General features: G+C 58.2%; 2 protein-coding genes across 4 annotated transcripts; both read right to left on the reverse strand.

The window, feature by feature from the left end:
• Window positions 1-142: 142 nt before the first annotated feature.
• On the reverse strand, window positions 143-10,629 carry GLA (galactosidase alpha). 2 transcript variants are annotated; one of them, XM_053274041.1, is made up of 7 exons: window positions 10,283-10,629; window positions 8,367-8,541; window positions 7,201-7,378; window positions 6,587-6,678; window positions 4,266-4,427; window positions 2,962-3,159; window positions 143-2,107 (listed from the first exon to the last, which is right to left on the reverse strand). In XM_053274041.1, exons 1-7 carry the CDS (start codon window positions 10,495-10,497, stop codon window positions 1,802-1,804), a joined length of 1,326 nt encoding a protein of 441 aa, XP_053130016.1. In that variant the 5' UTR covers window positions 10,498-10,629; the 3' UTR covers window positions 143-1,801. The 2 variants fall into 2 exon arrangements, with proteins under 2 accessions (XP_053130016.1, XP_053130014.1); XM_053274039.1 differs by lacking the exon at window positions 10,283-10,629 and adding an exon at window positions 9,325-10,095.
• A 1,075-nt stretch (window positions 10,630-11,704) lies between these two features.
• PIN4 (peptidylprolyl cis/trans isomerase, NIMA-interacting 4) lies at window positions 11,705-14,658 on the reverse strand. Of its 2 annotated transcripts, none has more exons than XM_053273493.1 (4): window positions 14,410-14,658; window positions 13,271-13,344; window positions 12,498-12,617; window positions 11,705-11,879 (listed from the first exon to the last, which is right to left on the reverse strand). In XM_053273493.1, the coding sequence occupies exons 1-4, from the start codon at window positions 14,510-14,512 to the stop codon at window positions 11,721-11,723; spliced, it is 456 nt and encodes a 151-aa protein (XP_053129468.1). In that variant the 5' UTR covers window positions 14,513-14,658; the 3' UTR covers window positions 11,705-11,720. The 2 variants fall into 2 exon arrangements, with proteins under 2 accessions (XP_053129468.1, XP_053129467.1); XM_053273492.1 differs by having other exon boundaries at window positions 14,425-14,625.
• Window positions 14,659-14,706: the final 48 nt, after the last annotated feature.

Genomic DNA, 14,706 nt, shown 5'->3' on the forward strand with positions numbered 1-14,706 from the left:
CTCTTCCCTAGACTTGCTCTCGTTGAAACTCCCCTCCAGCCAGTAGCACAGAACCCCAAGTAGTACAGCACCCTGGTTCTCCTCCACTTGAGGACTTCTACACACTTGTATCCACTATAAATACAAATAAGGTAGCAGCAACTAGAAAGAGAAGAATTTTATTTCAAGACATCCCAATTAAGCTTTGGTTTTTCAACTGCCTGGATTCCCTCTAATCAGTCCACAGCAGCACCTGTGAAGCAGCCACACGTCTTGGCCCTGTGAGCTTCTCCTCTCACTTGGGACCATGGCCAGCAATGGAGATTAAAGGGTTTGCGACCCATGGCGGGGGGGGGAGGTGTCCCTCAGTTTCACAATTGAGATGTACAAACGGAAGCCTTCTAGTGAAGTGTTAAGGGGGCAGGAGTTTGGCCGAGAGGCCACAGAGCACTTGACAGTCCTATATTCATGTGCCATGTTTTTTTCCTACATGGCCAAGATTTTTCTGTGATGTTTACCCAGAAGTAAATCTCATCCAGCAGTGTCCCCTGCAGCTTTGATTTGAGACGCCTTGCTGTAGGTTTTGCCCGTTTTAATTCTGCTAAAGTGTGCCATCGAGTCAATTTTGAGCCTGTGGTTGTCTTTGGTAGAATACAGGAGGGGTTGACCATTGCTGCCTCCACGCAGTACGAGATGCCGCCTTTCAGCATCTTCCTAGATCGCTGCTGCCTGATAGGTGTTTCCCATCCCAGCGGGGATTCAAACCAGTCTGTTGCTTCATAAGATAAGAAGCTGCTTTCTACTGAGTCAGGCCCTTGGTCCATCCAGCTCAGTATTGTCTACACTGACTGGCAGCAGCTCCCCACGGTTTTGGACAGGAGTCTCTCCCAGCCCTAATGGAGATGTTTCTAGGGATTGAACCGGGGACCTTCTGCATAGAAAGCAGCTCCTCGGCCACTGAGCTATGACCCCACCCGTTAAGGAATATCTCCCACTGCTCACATGTAGGATCCATCCAAATGCAAACCAAGGCCACTCCCAATTCATCATGACTCTTGCAGCTGAACGGGCCCCAGGAAGCTTTTGATTCAAGGCACAGTATCCCTTAAAACCCTGGACAGAACGGGACAGACTAGCAGTGCAGAAATGCTCAGAACTACACATCAAGACACCACCACACAAACACAAGAATGCAGTGACTGGGCCGTGAGGTCATCTGGCCTCCTTGTGGAAAGCAATTCTAGGAGGGAGGGAGGCAGAAGAGAGGTAGCATGAAGGCGGCAACCCTTGCACAGACACGGACGGGGCGGTGCATGTCCCCTGCTCAGATGAGCCAACAAGCCTGGCTCCTTCCAGGCCAGGGGAAGCCGGCAGCCTGGGCTCTCCAGCAATCCCCAGCAACAAGGCATTGTGGCTGGGGAGCCAAGGTTGCCCACCGCCGGGCAGAACGAACAAGGCCTCAGGCAGAACGAACAAGGCCTCGTGTGAAGCCGCATCAGGCACAGCCTCTGGGGTGCGTGCACTGATTTCCCCCCCAAGCTACAGCTTGCAAGAGCTTGCACCCTGTCTCTGGGGTGGAACCCCCCCCCCCCGCCCTGATCTGGCCCACACTGATAATACGTAAGTGGCGGGAACGAGGCCCCTGTGTGCACAACATGGAGAGAGGAGGGGCCAGCACACAGGAAGTCACAAGGCCTATTCCCGCCCTCTAAGCCTCACAGACACAGGCCTGTCCCACTTTGGAGAGGTTTCCGTTCCGTGTTTCTGGACAGCTAACTGAGCAGCCAGCCAGAGGCCCTGCCGCAAGCTTTCCGCGGCGGTGTCAGTGCTCCGGAGGGCGGCGTGTGCCAGCGGCCGGCTTCTCCTCCGGCACCTTGGTCTTCAGCAGCGCGGTGCCTGTGGGGTTCACCAGCACCTTGAAGGCGGAAGCCCAGTTGTGCAGCCCCAGCTCTCTCTTGGTGGGGAGGATCTGCTGAATCCAACAGGTGGGGTTGCAAGCCAAGCCGTTCCCGAGGATGGCGGTAGAGAAGGTGATGGTCTGCGGCCCGCCCATCTCCTGTCGGTTCAGCACCGCAATGGCGTAGCCTCCGCCGGAGAGTGGCCGCTCCCACAACTCGAACTTGTGATCCTAGAGGGAGGCCACAACAGAGCCATCAGGACCCGCCAGCCAGTTGCCTTGGAGCGTGGACGGGCCTCTGGTGGCCCAGCCTCTCTCGGAAGGGGAGCCCACCGCGCCACCGCCAAGCGAAGACTCTCCCACGGGGGTCCTTCCTGCTGACCAGCCGAGAGCTGCTGCTGCTGCTGCTGCTGCCGCCTAGTGACCCCAACCCTCTCAGAAGCCCAGGAAGCTGCCTGGCCCCGCCCCGCCCCACGGCCCATCCAGCTCCGGACTGCCTGCACGACAACTCCCATCACCCCCTGCTAAAATGTACCGGAGCAGCGCAGGCCAGGTCGACGCTGCCCGGCAGCAGCTCTGCCGGGTTTCAGCTGGGGGGTCTTGCCCAGCCCTTCCTGGAGAGGCTGCTGCCGCCGCCAGGGACTGAAGTGGGGCCTGCCGCTTGCCAAGCAGAGGCAGCTCTCCCACTGCTGGGTCCCCTCGCTGCCGTGCGTCTCTCTCAAGCGGCTCCCAGGAAGCCACTCGAGTCCGCAGTGCTCAATCATATGCCTCATCCTGCAGTGCCCAAGGCGTCCGGCGATGCTCCTCGGCCCCCTCGAAGGCGCCAAGGCATCCGCCCCCTGCTCTCTTCTGACCGGGGTGGCGAGCAGGCGGCAGGCCTGCTGCTGGTTCACCAAGGGGGGCGTTTCGGAAGGGCACACTTGGTTTCAGTCAAGCTCCCCATTCTCGGCCCAGGCTGAGAGAGGACTCCAGCAGGAAGGCCGGGAACGGGCAGGACCCAAATCCCTTTCCACAGATTTCCAAACACTCGAGAGGCGTCTCTCTCTCTCTCTCTCCTCCTCCCACCCCGAAGCAGCCCATCCTACCGCGAGAATCCGGTATCCTTGCTTGCCCAGCGGATCCTGGTTGATGGCGATCACCTCCTTGTTTTGGAGCAGGGCCTTGGCCTGGGGGCAGATGGAGCGCAGGTCGTTGGACATGAGCAGCGGGGCCGCCATGATCGCCCAGAGTGCCATCTGCGTGACTTGCTGGTCCCGGCTCAATCCAAAGTTGCCAATCACCAGCTATCAGAGGAGAGAAGGAGAGGCAGGAGGGGTCACAGTTGCCTTGGCGTAACGGCTGGAGATCAGTCGTCGAGGAGGACCCCCCACATCGATGGGGCCGGGGCCGCGGCTCAGTGGCAGAGCCTCGGCTCGGCATGCAGAAGGGCCCAGCTTCAGTCCCTGGTGGCAGCATCCCCAGGCAGATCCCCTGGGAGAAGCTGCTGCCAGTCCGGGCAGACAGTCCTGAGCGAGAAGGGAACTTCTGAACTGGAGACCAGGGTAGGGTTCAGGGCTGCAGCATCTGCTTTGTCTGCAGAAGGGGGCAAGCGCCACCCCCAGGGAGGGCCGGGTCAGACACCGGCCTGCAGCCTTCGAGAGCCATTGCAGGGACTACTGGACTAGACGGACCAGTGGTCTGACTCCGTGCCAGGCTGCCCACCGTGTGCCGATGCAGTTGTTCCTGTTTTCAGGGATGGGGCGGTACCTCCGTGGTGGAGCATCTGCTTGGACTGCAGGAGGCTCCAGGTTCAATCCCTGGCAGCATCTCCAGGGAGAGCTGGTCTGGTGGGAGCAAGCAGGACTTGCCCCTTAGCTAAGCAGGGTCTGCCCTGGTTGCATTTGAATGGGAGACTTGATGTGTGAGCCCTGGAAGAGATTCCCCTTAAGGGATGGAGCTGCTCTGGGAAGAGCCTCTAGGTTCCCAGTTCCCTCCTCCCTGGCAGCATCTCCAAGATCTGGCTGAGAGAGACTCCTGCCTGCAACCTTGGAGAAGCCGCTGCCAGTCTGGGTAGACAATACTGAGCTAGATGGACCAAGAGTCTGATTCAGTATATGGCAGCTTCCTATGTTCCTAAAGATACCCATCCGATACCCTCGAGAGTTGCTGCCAGCCAGGGTTGACAGTCCTGAGCTAGATGGATCAAGGGTCTGACTCAATAAATGGCAGCTTCCTATGTAAACTGAGCCTTTGATCTCCAGCTGCTACCGAGTGGCTCTGGCCGTCCGTTGCAGGGGTGCAACTAGTCTTAACGGCCGTCCGCCATGACTCCTCTCCCCGCCCCCCCGCTTCAAGTTGCCCTTCTGCACAGACCCCTGGCTGGCAGGCCAGCCAGAACACCTCCGCTCACCATGTCTGGGTCATTCCAGCCCCCCGGCCCGGCTATCTCTGCAATGTCGTCCTGGTGAAGGGCAGACCAGTCCAAGATGTCCTTGATGCTACACCAGGAATCGTAGACATCCTCGTAATTCCTCCAGTAGTTGCAGTACTGCTTGATCTCCGTGTAGTTCGGCTGCCAGGTGGGGAGACAGAGACGGGATTCCACAAAGAGGCCAGAGCTGGAGGAAGTTGGGCCGCCTGCATCTCAGGAGGAGGAAGGCTGCCTAGAAATCCTCCCAGCAGCCCCAGGAAGGTGGGCTAGGATGGCCACCCACCCGGCCGAGGGGCCGAGGCAGAGGTTTGGGCAGGGGCCTCCCCTAGCTTGTCCTCCGGACTACTGCAGCACCCCAGAATTAAGCAGGCTTGTCAGGGCAGCTGGATCTTCTCCTGAAATCCAGGAGGATTCCCAGAAGTGGGTTTTCCAGTCCTGCTTGGTTTTTAAGCAAGTTTCGGGGCGGGGATTATTCCTGGGACCCTGTCAGCACATTCCTCTTGAGTCATCCACCCCATGAAGCTGATTTATTCCCATCTCATCACTTGTCTCTTGAGTTCCGTCTAGGGGCAGCACCAGCCTCTGCCGGGCCAGAGATGGCAGCCTTTGGGTGGAGCTGGGGGGATGGGCCATCGCTCAGTGGCAGAGCATCTGCTTTGCATGCAGAAGGCGCCCCAGCTGAATTCCCAGGCAGGCAGCAGCCGCTCCAGGTAGGGCTGGGAAAGGCTCCGGCCTGGAACCTGGGAGAGCCGCTGCCAGTCGGTGCAGGCAATGCTGAGCTAGACGGCCCAAGCGGCTGGCTCGGAAGGCAGCTACCTATGTTGCTGACATTCCAGGTTTAATGGCCTCCCGATACCCAAATCGTGACTCCCACCTGGTCAAAGGCAGCTGCGATGTGGCCGTGCAGCTCTCCTCCCCAGAGACCTGGCACTTGGGAAGAAGGGCGTGACTCAGACGTTGGAGGCCACTGCCGAATTCTTCTAGTTCCAGCCCAGCCTGCAACCTCCCACCAATTCAGGGGGAAAGGGAAGGGAAGAATGGCCCAGGCCGGGGGCGGCCGAGGATCCGGGAGACGCCGCCTCTCTTTAGGAGATGGAGACTCGGCCCTTGTACGGCTCTTCTGAGCACTCCCAGCCATTGCGCTGGCCTGTCCTCGCAGCCCGTCCACAGTCCTGCAGAGTCGGCCAGGACCATGGAAGGCTGAGGCAAAGCCCGCTCAGGGGAGGGGGAGCTCCGAGCCCGGGGCCAAAGGCTTCTTGCCGCTCTTCACTGGTGCTTTGCTCACCCGAGTGGCTGCGGAGGAGAGGCCCCGGGCACAGAGCAGCCACAGCCCAGGATGCTCCCACCGGAGTTTCCTCAGCAGTAGACTTGGCCAACGCTTTACTGGAGGCCCCGGAGTTCTTTCCGCTACTCAGAGGTGTGCAGCCTTTCCGGCTCTGCTTGCCCTTCCAGGCGGCCTCTGGTTTGGGCCAAAGGTAAGACTGAATGTGGACTGGGAGCAGGGTGCCTGCAGCATCGGGCCCAGAAGAGGGCAGGGAGACGAGCTCCCTGTGCCCAAAGGAACCAAGACCTGATGCCAGCAGCTGGCGGGGAGGCTCATGGTGCTTTCTCACAGTGGCAGCCAGCCAGCCAGGCGACAGCCCTGCGAGACTGCCAGTTTCCAGTGTGTGCTCAGGCTGTGCTTGTCCCGAACTCCAGGCCTGCTGCAGCCACACTTGCAGTGGTGTTTGAAAAGCCTTTTCCACACACGCACGAACTACGATACAAGGGGGTCGATGCTGTCAGAGGAATGGCCGTGAAAGTGGGCAGGAAGGTCCTCCAAAGGGGACTCCATGGAGGGAGAAAGAGAGAGCACTGCCACTTCTTCACGGTTACCCTGACCTTTCATCTGTGCAAAAATGGCATAAAACCTTCCTGATTTGGGGACAGGACTGAAGAAGGGGCGATACCACCGAGAAAGCTCCAAGTGCAACCACGCACTTTCCCATCTCTGCAGGGTGGAGGGGGGCCAGGTTGCCAAACATCACTACCAGCATTTGTCCCCTGAGGGGGTAGTGGTGGCCAAAATGCCTGGGCCTGGCTCCTAGACTAAGAGCCCCCTCTTTTCCTCTCTGTCTGGTCCCCAGATGCCCTTTCAGATCAGGTATGTCTCAAGTATATACAACTCCTGAGGGCTCTGGGAAGCGCTGGGTTCTGCAGGGGACAGAAGCAAAGCTGCAGGGGGGGGGGCGCGGACGTAGGGGTGTGTGTGTGTGTGTGTGTGTGTGTGCGTACGCACGCCCGCCCCTTCCCTGCCGTACCTTCTGAAGGGGTCTCTGATACAGCGGCCACTCACAGGAGTACACGATGCTTCTGCCGGTCTCATTCAAAGCCCGAGACATGTCCTTATAGCCTGGGGACAGAGGGCAAACACACGCTGCTGACATCACGGCTCCTCAAACCAAGAACGCAGAAGACACCCCCATGCACGATTCCAGGACAGCCCAGATCACGCAGCCCAGACATCGGCCGGAAGGAAAGGGAGAACTAGCCGTGTGCAATTCAGCCAGCGGAAGGCAGCTGCATTTGACACCAGGGGCCCCCAATGCTGTGGGACTACAACTCCCATTATCCCCAGCCGCAACGGCCTTGTGGCTGATGATAATGGAGTTGGAATCCAACAGCAGTTGGGCCCCCAACTTGAGAAGGTGGTGGTGGCGGCAGCGGCAGCGGCAGCAGCTCCTCTGCCACAAGCCACGGGGAGCTGGGCTGTGACCGACTCCCAAGATCTGGACCCACTTGTGGAAGGAGATCTCTGGGTCAGGGGCAGGACGCAGGAAGCACTTTGACGAGAGCCCGCCCCCCTCCCACCCCCGCTCTCTAGACAAATCAAGGAGTGAACGGGCGCCCTGAGGGCCCCCCAGCCCAGCCCTACCTTTCACCAGCTGGGCCAGCGTGCCAAAGTTGCAGCCGTCGAATTTCAGCAGGTCCACCCCCCAGCTGGCAAAGGTGTCTGCGTCCAGCTTGTAGTTGCCCTTGCTGCCAGGGAAGCCTGCGCAGGTCTTGCTCCCAACGTCGGCGTAAATGCCCAGCTTCAGCCCTTTGGAATGCACCTGGGAGGCAGAGAGAAGGGCAGCCGGGACGCCCACTGGGGTCACAGGGACCGGAAAAGCAACGCCCCCTCAAGCACGCCACGCTCAGCCTCCTCCCTTCTGAGCTCAGAGGGCATTTTTGTGGGGGGGGTGGTGTCCCAGAGCTGGTCCAAGGCAGGGGCAGGTAACCTTGGCTCTCCAGCTATGGTGGAACTACAACTCCCATCGCCCCCAACCAAGATGAGAGTTGTAGTTCTACAGCAGCGAGAGAGCCAAGGTTGGCTACGCTGGTCTAAGAGCACACGATGCAGCCATCCTGCTGAAGCTAAGCAGGTCTTGGTGTGGTCCGTGCCTGAATGGGAGATGCCCCAGGGATGCCACGTTTGGCGGTGGGGCCATACAGCTCAGGGGCGGAGTATCTGCTTTGCATGCAGAAGGCCGCAGGTTCAGTCCCTGGTGGCGGCGGCGGCGGCAGCACCTCCAGGCAGAGCTGGGAGAGGCTCCTGCCTGGAACCTTGGAGAGCCGCTGCCAGTCAGTGCAGATAGTGCTGAGCTAGGTGGGCCAAGGGTCTGACTCGGGACAAGGCAGCTTGCTCACAAACTGCTGAGTTTAGAAAGAAGGCGGCAGCTGCGGAAGTGGGTGAGGACACTCTCTAGAGGAGAAGAGGACGCCACTGTACAAAGATGAGCACCACAGGAGAGGGAAAGAAGCGAGTTCGACTCAAGGCAACTGTGCGTGCACGAATCTACATGGAAGGAAGGGCTATTGTCAGCGCAGAGGTGCCTTGCTCAGAGGCATGCTGACCCCCGAGCGAACCCCGGGAGAGCACACGACGCCTGCACTGCTCAGACTGCAAACGCCCTAGAGATGCCTTGGTGGTTTCGATGCGCCTGCTTCCTCCTGGTCTACAATCCCAATGCACCCCGTCTTGTTGTAACACTAAGACTGAGGCTGCTGTCACACATGAATTCTTGGAATCGCTTTGTAATGTCCAGTTTGCACACTTACATAGGCTGCTAGTTTGCTGATCCCACTGGGGAAGCGTTTGGGGTCTGGCTGGAGCCTGCCCTGCTTGTCGCGGGTGGGAGCCATCCAGCAGTCGTCAATGCACAGGTACTCGTACCCGGCGTCCCTCCAGCCCTCGGACACCATCACATCCGCCATCTGCATGAACAGCTGCTCGCTGGGGAAGGCAGAGAGAAGCGAGAGGTCACGAGAAACGAAGGGGAACCGGAAAGGCGGCTGAATGTCGGCGCTGCTTGCTTGGTGGCGAAGCAGCCAGTGGGTCCTAGGACTAGGCATTGTGGAGCACCACTACCCCAGACTCCGTCCTCACAGAGGGGTGACGCATGCGGACAGGCTAGTTTTCTGCATTTGGAGATGTTTTACCCTGTGGGGTGGGAGGGCCTCTTCGGCCACCTCATCTTCTGAGTCAGGAGAGAGCAGCCCACCCGAGGAGCCACTTCCCTGAGAGAATCAGGCCTTGTGCCGAGTCAGCTCAGTGGCCCACCTGGCCTCGTGCTGTTCGGCCTGGCAGCGTCGTCCTGAGGTCTCAGTCTCACCCACGGTTTACACAAGCTTATAAAAGCAGCCACCTTCCACCAGGAAAGAGCCCCTTTATTACAGCGCAATCTGTGAAACCAGTGCTATTTTCTGACTTCACTGGCAAAATAAAAACTGTGACCACAGAGGGAAAGAGAAACGAGGGAGGTTTTTAATGCCACAGACTGCATTCAGTGGTGACAAACCCCTATCCAGAAGCTGACTTCCATTTCTGAAGGAAATGTGCCATCATTAAAACTGGTCAGATGACTACGGATTGAGAAATCATCACGAGCACCAACCATTTTCCAAATGGAAGGGCTTTGCTTTGTACAAACATGTCTGAATTCGTCTGGAAAACCCAGCTTTTCTGCAAAGCTTTCATCTTGAGGGCTCTTCTCCAACTGAATCAAAGCTTAATTACTTTTCTTTCACATGGGCCCACGGATTGCTTTTCTGCTGCAAGTGTAGATGAATGAAGGTTGCCCAGGCTGCTAAATCTTGAGCCTCAAAAGCCCCAGGAGACGGCATACTCAGGCTCTTAGAAATGTAACACAGGTTGCCTAAGAATTGTGAAGTGTTCTTCCTCCCTAGGCTCTGAGTTCCTTCCCTGGCAGCATCTCCAAGACAGGGCTGAGAGAGATTCCTGCCTGCCACCTGGGAGAAGCCGCTGCCAGTCTGGGTAGACAATCCTGAGCCAGATGGACCAAGGGTCTGGCTCAGTCTATGGCAGCTTCCTCTGTTCCCATTTAGAGGGGGGACCATTGCTATTACACTTTGCTTCTGGTTCCTGAAGTTCTGATTCTAGCCCATGGGAAGCTGAATGCCAGGTCAAGTGGAATCCTGCCACACCAGCACACAGAGACAGCAGAGATGGAGGAAGTGCCCGTTTTCTTCGGCATTCAACAAACATTGACAACTGCAGAAAACAGATCCATCAGATTGTCAACACACACTGGCAGATGCCAGCAATCTCCGGTCATAAAAGTGCAATCTTGTGGCACTGCAACAGTTGCCAAAAATAAACCAACTTCTGGAGCCTAAAGGCCCTTGCAGAAACGCCCCCCACCCCCGTTAAGCACACACACACGAGTGTGGTCAGCAGGTGGGTTCTTGAGGGCACTGAATGCAGGAGGAGGTCAGGCTGCGAGGCCGTCAGATGTACGCAAAAGCGCAGCAGCAGCAGCAGCAGCAGCGGCCTTTCGCCCCCCGCCCCCTAAAGAGCATCGTCTGGGGGTCCCCGGGGGGTGGAACTGGGCCCGGGGTAGGTCCAGGGGGATGAAGAAGAGCCCCGAGGGAGGGAGGGAGGGAGCCAGCCCACCCCCAAGCATGTGCAGAGTGCGGCCCGCCCCTCCCCCGGGCGCCGCCGACTGGCGCAGCACCTGACGCAGCGGTGGGGCTCGCGGGCGCAGTCGGTCTGGCAGAGGAAGCGCTCCCAGTGCAGCCAGCCCAGGGGCGGCCGCCGGGCCAGCCCGTTCTCCAGCGCCTCGGCCGGGCGGAGCGCCGCCGCCAGCAGCAGCAGCAGCAGCAGCAGCAGCAGCAGGGCCAGCCCGCCTCCGCCTCCTCCGCGCCGCCGCTCCGGCTGCTGCTGCGCCATGCCCGGCTCGGTGGGGAGTCCGGACTGTCTGCGGGCAGCCCGGCGCACCGCACACCAACCACTCCGAAGGCGAGAGGGGACGGGCGGGCGCCGCCTGCAGCCAATCGCGGCTCGCCGCCCCAGACTCTCAGCCAATCGCACGCGGGCTTTCCCTTTCGAAATCTCCTTCCTTGTGGGTCATGTGACAAGGGTCCTAGATGACGTCACGCGACAGGCAGGGGCATCATTAACTCCTTCGCCGCCGCCCAGGTATGCCGAGAAGCAGCCCGGCGGCTCAGCTCGGGCAGGCGGATTCCCAGCCAGGAGCTTCTGAGAAGAAGCGCAGCAAGGCGGCCTCCTGTTTGCCCCAGCGCGGTCCAGCCACCTGATCACTCAATGAGCTTCCAGCTTCAGAGGCAGCCTGTGTTGGAGGCACAGAATGATGGAGCTGAAAGGGGTCCTGGAGAGCCCCAAGCCGGAATGCCGCTGCCTGCGCTGAGCAGGGGCTTGAGCCTCCACTGTCCGCCCAAGTTGAGAATTCTGTGTTAGAGCCTCCGTAGGAAGCTGCCACATACCGAGTCAGACCCTTGGTCTATCTAGCTCAGTACTGTCTGCACAGACTGGCAGCGGCTTCTCCCAGGCTGCAGGCAGGAGTCTCTCTCCAAGCCCTCTCTCGTTGGAGATGCTGCCAGGGAAGGAACTTGGAACCTAGATGCCCTAACCGAGAGGGGAAGATCTTACAGTGCTCACACTTCTAGTCTCCCATTCATATGGGAGACGGGAGTCTCTCCAAGAGCGGAGGAGGGTGCACTTACCCCTCCTGCCACGTTTCCCCTGCCGGCATCCATGTTTTGCAAAGCCAATCAGGATGGTAGCGTACCTCCCTGGGCCCCGTTGCCATCAGCTTCCGGATATGACCAGAAGTCACCGACACGCTTGCATTCTCATCCTGTATTCTCTTGCCATCTGGGCACGTGCAATACATCCAAGCATCTGTTTCTGCTCATGGGAAGAATCTGTCAAGCAGCATATGTGAGCAGGGCACCTTCCGGCTGTGTGTCCAGAAAGAGCTTGTCTGGCCTGCCACTTCCCACCCCACCACCTATCAAGGGTCAGAAACCTAGAGCAGGAAGGCCTACAAGCACTCACTGGCCTTGACACCTTTGAGAAAGCAGCCTCCAGTTCCCATTACCCCACCAAGGGATCAAAGACAGGCAGACATCACAGCCTCGGGGAGGACCTTTTTATTTCCGCCCTTCAACCATTATAATATGATAGCCAAACTTGGTTTTGACAGGAGGGTCTGTGTACACAGGCTTGTCCATGCTGCTGACCGGCAAGGCAAAGGCTGCGTCCTGGAAGGGTCCCACCATGGAGCCTCTGCTCATCCAGCCCAGGTCTCCCTGGAAAAGGAACAGAACAGGAGCTGTGTGCGTCCCCAAGCTACCTGCACTGACACTTGTCAACCACCACCCTTGATTGACTTCAGTCCCTTTCCCAGAGTGCTGAAATCTGCTTGCAGATGCCCCACTTGGCTTTGCTATCTCTGCAGAACAGCTTGCCAGGAGGGTCAGGCTACAGCCCTAAGCCGATTTCCCTGGAAGTATGCCCCACTGAAAACCGTTGGACCACTTCCAAGTCAACATCCATAGGAACACAGGATGCCGCCTAATGCCTGATGCAGGCCCTTGGTCCATCTAGCTCAGTATCATCTACACTGACCGGCAGTGGCTCTCCAAGGCTACAGGCAGGGCTCTCTCTCTCTGCCTAGCTGGGGATGCTGCCGCCAGGGACTGAACCTGGGATCTTCTGCGTGCAAAGCGGATGTTCTTCCATGGAGCTACGGCCCCCTCCCCAAATCGAGAGCCAGGCATTAGGAATGCAGCAAGCGGCATTAATGATTATCATTATCAGTTATTATTCGACCATTGTTCTATCCAGCTCAGTATTGACCTTCTGCATGCAAAGCAGATGCTCTTCCACCGAGCCCTGGCCCCATCCAAACAGAAAGAGGCTCGTACCCCTTGCCTGGCTTTGTCCTCACTGTACTGGGAGGCCACTTCGCTGAAGCGCACACCAGCCTTCAGCTTCTCCATCGCTTCCTGGGCTCTGCTGTGCTTTTCACACAGAATATGCCTCACCTAGAAAAGCAGGACACAAATTAGATAGATGCAGAGGTGTATGTGTGTGTGTGTGTGTGTACGCACACACCCCTTGCATCTCTGGCCGAACACCACACGCTATAGCGACGTCCCTCAGCACACAGCCCACCAAGTCCTTAGATCTGGGATCTCACACTGGAGCTCGCCAGCTGTTGCTGGACTACCGTCATCACCTGACACAATGGCCAGCAGCCTGGGATGATGGGAGTTGCAGTTCAACATCTGCAGAAAGGCCTCGGTTTGAGATCCCTGCTGTAGATCTTCTCCCTGCATTGCAGCCAAGGGTGCTAACATCAACCATTCAAGCTAAGCATCACGTGTTGGGATCAGGGCCAAGCTTCTAATGCCAACAACTGTGACAGATCGGGAAAATCAGATGCCCTCCTCCACTACACAGAGTAATGCCACACTACAGTTTCCAGGGCAGACTTCCTCAATCCCAGACGTGTGCAGGTGAGAGCAGATTTTGCATCAGGCTTCCAGGTCAGCTCCATCAACTGGACTGAAGAGATTCTTCCGCTCGGCTTTGTTTCCAGCATTTCTCCTCCTCCAAAGTGTTGACAGTGGTGGAGGAAGGCTGTATTGCCTGAATTCACACCCACACACACAAGATGACATTGCCAAAGACCCACCTTCACAGTACTTCCACCCCCTTTGGGGCCCTGGGCTTTCTTATCAGCACCATCACTGCCAGAGGCTGCTCCTCCTTGGGAAACAGAAGATCAGAGGCAACAGTGAGATGCCCTGAATGGGAAAGACTGGTCCCTGCTCTCTGCCTTGGGACAGATTGATATTATTATATCCTGAGATCCACCGGCTTTGTGTGCAAAGGACGGCAGGGCCAATTCCTGGCAGCATCTGGGGGGGGGGCTGGGAAAGGCTGCAACCCTGGGGAGCCACTCCAGCCAGTGCAGGCAACACCATACCTGCCAACATGGCCAATTCCCCCCTTCACCTGTGGGAAAATAGGGCCACATTGGCAGGTCGTATGCCTGAATCTGGAGCAAGAGGGACCAAGGGTGGTGGGTCTCCTCCTCCTCCTCACACGGTGATTCTCCTTATTTAGCAGGGGGAGAGTAACTGGCCCTATCCACCCCCAGCACAGGACCTCCAGTGACTGTTGCTGGAGTCATATTTCTTTTTAGACTGTGAGCCCTTTGGGGACAGGGATCCATCTTATTCATTTACTATTTATCAGTGTAAACCGCCCTGAGCCATTTTTGGAAGGGCGGTATAGAAATTGAATGAATGAATGAATGAATGAATGAATAAATAAATAAATAAATAATAAAACAAGTCAAAATAATCGACATAGCAATACCAGGGGATAGCAGAATAGAAGAAAAAGAAATAGAAAAAAACCACCAAATACGAAGATCTACAAATTGAAATTGAAAGGCTGTGGCAGAACAAGACCTAAGTAATCCCAGTGGTCATTGGCGCCCTGGGTGCAGTTCCCAAAGACCTTGAAGCGCACCTCAGCACCAGAGGGGCCACAATACGCCAGCAAGGTGGCCCCCGAGCTGTCCCCGAAGGGCCCACGGTCTGAGAAGAAGGCGAGGGCAGGCCTCGGCCCCTGGCTGGAGGGACGCTGTGCTGCTGGGGCTGGAGAGGGGCAGCTGCTCCCCGCCTGGTCAAGGGAAGAGCCCCCCCCCACTGCCCCCAGGGGGCTGCTCCTGCCCCAGCCCCATTGCGAGGTGGTGCACGGGGGGGAGGGACGCCTGGCCTGGCCTCCCGTCCAGCCCAGCCCCGCCCCGCCCGCCCGCCTCACCCTTCCCGGCTTTGCCTTTCCCCTTCGGGGGCATCTTCTTCTTCTTCTTCCCCGCCGCACCTTCTTCTTCCGCGCGCCGTCGCGTCGCTCCCTGTGACGTCATCCCGGCGCGACGGGCACCAGCGAGGAGAGGGGGAGGAGAGGCCTGCTTGAGAAGGCGGCCGGAGTGCCGGATCGCAGGAGTGACGAGGCGGCTGCTCGCGGGGGGAGGAGGTGCCCCGCAAGGCGCTGACCGGGATGGCAAAAATCGCCGGCCTCCCCCGGAGGCGGAGACAGCAGCAGCGGCGCCGTCAGCGC

This window comes from Hemicordylus capensis, chromosome 11 (genome assembly GCF_027244095.1).
Source record: "Hemicordylus capensis ecotype Gifberg chromosome 11, rHemCap1.1.pri, whole genome shotgun sequence".
NCBI lineage: Eukaryota > Metazoa > Chordata > Lepidosauria > Squamata > Cordylidae > Hemicordylus > Hemicordylus capensis.

Bases quoted from the DNA above. Each gene is read 5' to 3' on its own strand.
- GLA (XM_053274039.1), bottom strand. From the start codon at position 9,665: ATGGTCCCCCCTCTAAATGGGAACAGAGGAAGCTGCCATAGACTGAGC. The intron at 6,679-7,200 runs GTAGGGCTGGGC...CTCTGTCCCCAG, and splicing joins GCTGGCCCAGCTGGTGAAAG to GCTATAAGGACATGTCTCGG. The intron at 2,108-2,961 runs GTAGGATGGGCT...GCCTCCCTCTAG, and splicing joins AAGGATACCGGATTCTCGCG to GATCACAAGTTCGAGTTGTG.
- PIN4 (XM_053273493.1), bottom strand. From the start codon at position 14,512: ATGACGTCACAGGGAGCGACGCGACGGCGCGCGGAAGAAGAAGGTGCG. The intron at 12,618-13,270 runs GTGGGTCTTTGG...CTGCTTTTCTAG, and splicing joins GGGGTGGAAGTACTGTGAAG to GTGAGGCATATTCTGTGTGA. The intron at 11,880-12,497 runs GTACGAGCCTCT...TTCCTTTTCCAG, and splicing joins AGGACAAAGCCAGGCAAGGG to GGAGACCTGGGCTGGATGAG.